At 35.1% G+C, this 8385-nt stretch overlaps 1 protein-coding gene across 1 annotated transcript; it reads right to left on the bottom strand.

Annotated features, from left to right (window-relative positions):
• Window positions 1086–6463, bottom strand: LOC109224703. Its single transcript, XM_019389232.1, has 3 exons — window positions 4913–6463; window positions 2944–3205; window positions 1086–1979 (listed from the first exon to the last, which is right to left on the bottom strand). The coding sequence occupies exons 1-3, from the start codon at window positions 6037–6039 to the stop codon at window positions 1800–1802; spliced, it is 1569 nt and encodes a 522-aa protein (XP_019244777.1). The 5' UTR covers window positions 6040–6463; the 3' UTR covers window positions 1086–1799.

The following is an 8385-nucleotide window of genomic DNA, read 5'->3' as shown; positions in this document are numbered from 1 at the left end:
TCGAAGCATTTTAATGGCTGTCAATGGTGGAGAATCAAACACCTTCAAAATTTATTGGTTGAAAATTTTAATTCGAACATCAATTGTGCAACATGAAAGAAAATTGCTACTTAAAACTCTATAGTAAAACGATTGAAATCCATTGATGAACTCCATTAAAACTCTATACAACAAGAAATCATAAAAAAACAGAGAACATCAAAAGAAGAAAAATTGGGGGACAAAATAGAGAAGGATATATATATATATATATATATATATATATATATATATATATATATATAGAGAGAGAGAGAGAGAGAGAGAGAGTAACTAATATTCCTTATTAGTATTCCTAATTTAAAAGGATACTAATTTAAAACTTATTTGTATATAATTGGTAAAATGTATATGACCATGTAATTAAGTAAGCGTTTGGACATCAATTCCATTTTTTTTTTTCAAATTTGGAATTTCACTAAAATTTGAATTGAAGATGAAGTTGTGTTTGGTTATAATTTTTGCAACATATTTGGATGTCTCTTTTAAACATATTTTGCAATTAAAAACTAGCAACCTTCTCATTTTTAATTGAGAAATTGGTTCTCACCAGTTTTTCAAATTTGAAAATGCATTTTCAAGTGAGATTGGAAAAATGGTAAGATTTTGATAACCAAACATTTTTTTTTAAAAAAGGAAAATTTTCTTATGTCCAAACGGGCTCTAAATTAAAACTTGATTAGGGAGGGTAATAAAGTTTCATATGTAGTATAGGAAGGTAAATTTTTTAATTAGTATGTCTTTTGTTTTGATATCAATAAGCATTCTTATGTTTGTATACTTGAGTCGCATTTCTTGCTTTTGAGAGTCAAAATCTCTTATCTAATTGAAACCTTTTACATATATTTCTCAGATTTGCTAATAACACTTTCTACACGATCTACTTTTCATGTAATTTATTAATATTTAAATTGCATTCTTCTAGAAATAATTAAATCTTATTTCAAATATAATACTACCATAGAGTTTCCATGAGCAAGGTTATAGTGGACAACGTACTTGAAATCAAAGATTAGGAGAAAAAAATGCAAAACATACATAGAAAAAGCTGTTGGTCAATTATTCTATTGATCAAATTAACATTTAAAATTGCATTACATGATTCCTCCTCCCAAGTTCATAAGACCTCTTCAAATGTACAAAAGATTCCTCATAAGTCAAAACCTCTTTCCCTCAGACTTTCCAAAACCACTCTTGCTGAAAACTCCAAGACTTCCAAATAACTGGCTGATCTTGAAATAATTATTGACTTCCGTAGTACCAAACACACCACACACAAAAAGAAAAACAAAAAAGATGATGTTCACCCAATTTGAATAAATAAAAAAGAAATACAAACAATTATTTTTCTTACGTAGATTTTTCTTTTTATAATATTTCCACTAATTCTCAAGAGTCGTTAATAATACACATAAAAGGCCGGCTGGGTTGACACTCTCTTTTGGGCACCAGCACTCAAAATGTTACAAACTAGCTGATCTATACAAAACAGAAGAAACAGGTTGGCTCTCATAGCAAGGTTTCAGCCACAAAAATACAGGGAGCTTGAAGAGCGGCTTAACTTTTAGACACTCACAAAGCGAAAATCCCGGCAAAGAGAACACAGCCCTGCTTCAATTCATGGAATGAAAACGTAAACACGAGGTAGCACGCATGGACACAAGGTGGTTAAGGTAAGATTATTCCATTGCAGTCCTCCGTAAAAGGATGCAAAATTTCTATGAGGTTAAACTGAAAAAACACTCCATCATTTGGAGGTCTTACGCCACGGGGATTGGAAGGTCATCACTGTTACTCCGACGATGCATTTGCTTTTGCATGGCTTTTACTGCTGCCACTCTAGCTGCATTGGCTGCCCTGTTGGCAGCTGCAACTGCTCTGCTCACTCTTTCATCAACCTTGGCCACATCATATGCCCGCTCTGCTGCTCGACGAGCCTCCTGATAGAAATATGTAAAGGCAATTAGCACACGATTCAAATTCATATGCCATTTATATTTTCTTTTTTCACTATTCTAAAGAATTGAATCATGCCGGAGTAGCTATTTCCACCGAGAGTCCGATTCCAAGTTTCAAGATTATAAAGGGCAGCCTGGTGCACGAAGCATCGCGCATTTACGGAGGGTTTGGGGAAGGGCCGCACCCCAAGGAGGTGTTAGGCAGCCTACCTGATGCAAGCATCAGTGGCCGATTCTACGGCTCGAACCCCAACTTTATCATTGTTCCAAGGCATGGAGACAACTTTATCATTGTTCCAAGGCTCCCCTTCTAAGTTTTAAGATTATAATGCACCCAAAATTGAGTACCAATGTATATTCCTTTAGGAGTCAACCAAGTACACTATTAAAACCTATTAAGTGAATGAAAACCTGAAAATCACAATTCAGAAAAGGAAAAAATCTACAGAGAAAGCTTTCATGACTATGCTTTTTGTGCTTCCTGGAACTTTTTGTAGCCATGTTAATAAGAATGCAGGCTCCTTCTAAAACTTTTTTTGACCGGTCACATGCATTTTCTGAAATTTTAAAACAATGTCCTTAATATTCATGAGGAGTAAGTTGCAGTTATGACGTAAATTTTGCATATCCAAAAGGCGAATACTGTTCAGCACAGAAGTCAATTTACTCACAATGAAAGAGTCAGAAACGAAGGAAAAAGAGAACCGGTGCATCCTACTGATCCTAACCTAAGACGACTTAAAGATGTGCCAACTAAACTTTAAAAAAAGCCTCCAAATCATAGCAATAGATATCCGAGGATTCAGAGAGCGCATACTTAACAGTCAATAAACAATGAGCTTTTGAAGGAATTGGAAGGCTAATCTGTGAATCCTTATCTCCCATGCACTATGAGAGGAGGGGGGTTGTTGAACAGACCTCAAATCAAGTTTGATTTAGTCTTTACCTGTACAGCATTTAGCACTTTGGAGTGGTAAACAGCAACAGGGGATACAGGATAGGAGGCATTCTGCGTGCTTGGAATGTCAAGAGCCCCATTTTGCCAATGACCACATTGGGTTTCTCCATTTCTAAAAGTATACATCCCGAGCCCTTGTCTCTTTCCCTCATGCCACGCTCCTTCGTAGCGATGCCCATTTGCAAAACAATATACTCCAAAACCATGCATCTTATCTGCAAAATATTCTCCAGCATATGTATCTCCATTCCTTCACATTGGAAAGAATAAACCAAGTTAATCATTTCTTTTTAAGAGAATAGAATTCTTTCTTACTTTCCTAAGTCATCTCATCACAGTACATGCAAGGGTGCCCAGTGCAGACACTAACATTCAAACTGAAAATCAATACAACAAAATGAAGGGATATAGATAACAAGTGTAGAAATCTAGCGGAGAAAAGAAGGAAAAACCCACAGTAAAACTATGTTATATGGGGGCGTGTGTATATTTTAAAGCCACAACATGACTATGTGCAACATAGCTCTATGTCCTGGAAAACAGCACCATATTTCTCAGCAAAATGCTACTTCAAAGCACCCTTACCATCTGAGAGACAGAAATTAAAAAGGCCAAATTTTTATAGCATTTACAATCATGAAATCAGAAAGAAACTTCAAAGCACTGACATCAAGTAAACTTCATTCCTCCTTTATCTTGAATCCAAATAAATGATTTTGGACCTGGTAACACTCTTTCTCAGTCTGTTACGTGCTATCTCACTATATGTCACTAAACCATACAGGCAGTACTCTGCGATCATCACATCAACAATTTTTTCTCTTACATTTTGAAATAAGCTAAAACTTAACATAGCACAAACACTGTTGATATCATCTGTATCTCTTCAATTAAAATAAGCTTAACATCATAATTAATGGAACTTTATCAATGTGCCTCTAGGCAGTCCCTAATTAGGCTCATAATTAGTCAGAAGTTGCAATAGGTAGTGAAAATATTAATATCTCATCTAGACATAGAGTCAAGGCACGAATGCTACCCTGTTTTGCACTGCCAATTTAGCAAAGTTATGCATAATGCAGGCACAAAATTACAAAAGGTAGTTTATTTTTTGCAATTATTTTGCATATCTTCTGTTCAACATGCAAAAGATTACTTCATAGTCTTCACTTGGCTAGAAGATTGTCTTTCTGTAGTCATGGATCCGAGGAAAACTGGAAATATTGACAAGACTCTAGTCTGAAAGAATATTTTCTTGAGCACATGGTTCCATACATTAATAGTCAATTATATAAATTAATTTGAAAATGATAGAAGAATAAACTACTATATACAAGCAACTGGAATGACATAATATGCATTTCAAAACAGGAAAGGAGAATAGTGCTTGCTTAACGAAACAAAAAGGAAGGCCTTTTTCGGAAAAGCCTAACTGTATAGAGATGACAAAATACAAACGGGGACAAGGACAGCATATCTCCCAATTGGACAGAAATCAACTAGTTGCTCACAAAATATAGTCCGCAATTCTACAACCTAATGTAATCAACTAGAGGAAACTATATTTAGTTTTGTCTACTCTCCAGTAGATTGAGGACTAGCACCACCTTACTTCTCGTCTTCCCCATTTTTTTAGACTCCAGTAGATTGAGGAGAGTTATACACTATACAGTACATCTGGAGTTAAAAGTTTACGCTGCACAATATCGAGACATATAGCAACTTCACTCTCTCCCGCCTATATCAAGCATTTCAAGAATGTAACTATTCGTCTTCAAGAAATAACATAATCTATGGTTAATACATATGGTATACCACATATAGACAACTAAAGATTTGGTAAAGCTTCTAAAGCTCAACTAGGTATTAACAAGAAAGATTAAATTTTCTGGTTACATATCCCTTCAAAAGTCAACAAATTTAGAAAACGAACAAAAACATCTCCATGAAAAATTACCTGAAGTGGTAGTGGCCAAGGCCATGCTTGACTCCCCACTTGAATTCACCTACATACCGGCTACCATCCTCGCATGTATGAACTCCACAACCATGACTTTGACCGTTGGACCACTCCCCAGCATACACGTCGCCTGTGTAAAACCTATATACTCCAAAACCATGCCTAAGGCCCTGCCTATACTGACCCCTATATCGACTTCCCCTCGCCCACGTCTCCACCCCATAGCCGTCATACTTCCCATCAACCCAATCACCTTCATACCTCCCACTCATGTAATAGTAATAAACTCCACTGCCACTACATTTCCCTTTATGGAACTCACCCTCATACACATCTCCATTACTGTAAGCCTGCACCCAACAACCTGAATTTACCCTTTTATCGATCTTAGGCCGCGACCCAATTGACCAAAACACTGGTAATTGCTGCCTAGATAATTGGTTAGTTGAAGTAAGTTTAATTGGCAAGGACCTAGCCAAGAACAACCTGATTGAAGGAAGCCTAGGCAGTGCTAAATTGAGTGAAAATAGTAAAGCAGCAGAGAAAGCAAAAGCAGATAGAAAATCCAAAAAGAAAGAGTTAGTTGGATGAGAAACCAAGAAATAGAAGAAAGGAAGGGAGAGGAGGAGTATTAGCCGGAGATGGAGGCGAAGGACACGGCGGAGGTGGCGGAGCCGGTGGTAAACATGGAAATGATTCAAAATTCTTGATGGGTATTGACCCTTAGGAGCAGAAGAAAAAGGGTATTTGTGAAGCGAATCAGATAAAGTTGGAGACTTTAGAATAGTAGAGCTTGAGGAGGAAGAAGGGTTGTGGTTTGTGGAAACACCCAAAAGGGGTCTCTTGTGAGGGGTGGTTTTGGTGGTGGTAGAGGTGGGGCTAGGGACAATTGGGTCATTTCCATTGTCAATCAAGATTTGAAGGGGAGGAGGCACAGAAGGAGAGGAAGAAGAAGAAAAAATCAAAGCTTGAGGGGGAGGAGTAGGAGGGGGGTAAATATGGGGGTGGGTGGGTTTGTGATGAAGAGAAGAAGAAGGAGAAAGAAGGGGTGGTGTGGGATGGAAATCGGAAGAGATGCAACTGCTTTCTTTTCCGATCTGAACTTCAGATTTCTTCTGATGCATTACATACACATATAGAAATACATATCACACTACCAAAAAAAATAAAAAACAAGAACCTGGAAAATTGATAAAAATTCAATCTTTTTCTCTTTTCTCCTCACGAAAGTCACAAAGATTCAATTTTTCTTTGTCAGTGATGATTCTTTGGTTGGAATTGAAATAGGAAAATGAATTTTCCCTTCTGGGGTAGGTTGTTTAGCAGTTCTACCTCTATTTATCTAATTATATCTACAAAATATGGACAAAATTATTGTTATTATTCCTATATATGGAATGTATGTGGGTGAGAAGTGAAAAACAGTTTTGTGTGTATGTGTGTGTGTGTGTGTGTGTTTTGGAGAAGAGAGCGGAGAGAGCAATGCGATGAGGAGTTTTTTGAGTTTTTTATGCTGAGGGTGGGGGGTGGGTAGGGGGTGAACTGAAGGGTAGGGCAGTTTGAAATCAGAGGCAACCAGCTTTACCTTTTAATAACAACAGCGTACAAGAACCGAAGCGCACGGAACTACCAATACTTCAGTGTTGCTCTTTTTTTTTTTTTTCTTTTTTCCCTCCCTAATCTAGATTGTGCCAAAAGTTTCATTTAGGTAAATGGCTTCCTATTTAAAGGCGAATTCATATCAAAGACTCAAATCTATAATATTTGATTAAAGATGTAAAATATTTATCGTTCCATTATATTTTTCTAGATTTACCGTTAATTTTGGGTGGAATTTAATCTTTTGCACGGGTTTAATTCTAAACTTATCGATTCTAAATCTGAATGCACCTTGTAATATAGTTTATACTATGTTAATATAATTATGTGACCTTGAAAGACATGTTTTATGTATTATGTATATTTGTCTAACCAATTTAATTTGCATAGCGCACAAATCGCTTCTTCTTACATATTCGAGTAGAGCAACTTTCTAATTATTTTTTTCATACTTTCTGGGAATTATGCGGGAAAAATGTAAGAACAGAAAAAGATTCATTTGTCATAGTGATAATATTATTTTCTTTTTATGTAATTCTAGAATCCATACTAATCATTTTCTGAATTACCTTATGCAGTAGTAAGTGGATAGGCTAGAAAGCTATTATGATGGATACAAGTAATGTAGAAAAAGAGAAACAGAAAAACACTTTACTAGATTCAATCAACACATTCTTTGGGCCTATGGTTTTTTAGAATATCCACAAGACACTCAGCACAATAATTTAATTAATATGATCTTTCTATTTCTTTTTTATGTCATTGTAAGAAATTTCGGCAGAAGTAGCTAACTAAAGCATGTGAATATGTCTTTTGGTTTCTTCTTATCATTTAAGTAAAAGGTGTTCTCATTTTTGTTCCTCTAAATTTGATGATACATTAATACCTATGTATATACAATACAATCTCGCGAGTAAGTTTTTACACCCATACATGTGTATCTAATTAAAATAATTTAATTGCTCATTGTGGTATTAATTAGTACTAAAAATAGAAAATGAGATAATCTTAGAAAAAGGATAAAAGGCAAACGAAGTGAATCCAAAACAAGCTGTTTGGAAAAGGAAAAAAAATATCTATATGTAAAATTAAAATCTAAACAGCCCCATCTCGAAAGGGAAAAAAAAAAAAAAAACCAATGTCGTGAATAATGTTGATGGTTACAAATCAAAGTGGTCCAAGACTCAATAGCATGATTCAAATACAATCATAAAAAAACAATTTGGCCGGAAGTTCAAATTCCGAAATAAAATGAAGCATAATAGAAAAAAACTTACTCGAATGTATAAATTACACATGTCTTCTATCTATATGTTTATCATTTGATATATCATAATTTACTATATACTTGAAAATACATGATTTATGGTGTGTTTAGTAGGAAGGAAAATATCTTTCAATTTTATTTTTATATTTGGTTGGTTTAAATATTTTGGAAAATATTTTCTTTCATTTGGAGGAAAATAAAGAAGGAAAAATATTTTTTAAAACTTTTTTCAGCCTTCTCCACCATATTCTCCATCCACACCCACTCCACCCCCAAATCACCCCTACCCACACACCCCAACCCACTCCCCCTCCCCTCCGCCACTACCACACCACACCCCCACCTTGCCTACCCACCCTAAATAGAACTATTATTAAGACTACTTTCTTTTCATGCTGTAGATAGAGTACTTTTTTTTATTTCAATAAAATGACTATATTCTTGATGTAATAAAAGTATTTTCTTTCATTTTAACAAAACGAGTACTTTCATTTCATGATGTAGAAAAAATATTTTTTTTCATTTCAACAAACTAAGTATTTACTTTTCAAGATGTAGAAAAATTATTTTCTTTCATTTTAACAAACTAAGTATTTTCTTTTCA

This window comes from Nicotiana attenuata, chromosome 1 (assembly GCF_001879085.1).
Source record: "Nicotiana attenuata strain UT chromosome 1, NIATTr2, whole genome shotgun sequence".
NCBI lineage: Eukaryota > Viridiplantae > Streptophyta > Magnoliopsida > Solanales > Solanaceae > Nicotiana > Nicotiana attenuata.
This window is presented reverse-complemented; position numbering and strand designations above follow the sequence as displayed.

Coding starts and splice junctions, on each gene's coding strand:
- LOC109224703 (XM_019389232.1), bottom strand. CDS start 6,039: ATGCATCAGAAGAAATCTGAAGTTCAGATCGGAAAAGAAAGCAGTTGC. Junction 3,206..4,912: donor CTTGGCCACTACCACTTCAG/GTAATTTTTCAT, acceptor TCCAATGTGAAG/GAATGGAGATACATATGCTG. Junction 1,980..2,943: donor AAGTGCTAAATGCTGTACAG/GTAAAGACTAAA, acceptor TATTTCTATCAG/GAGGCTCGTCGAGCAGCAGA.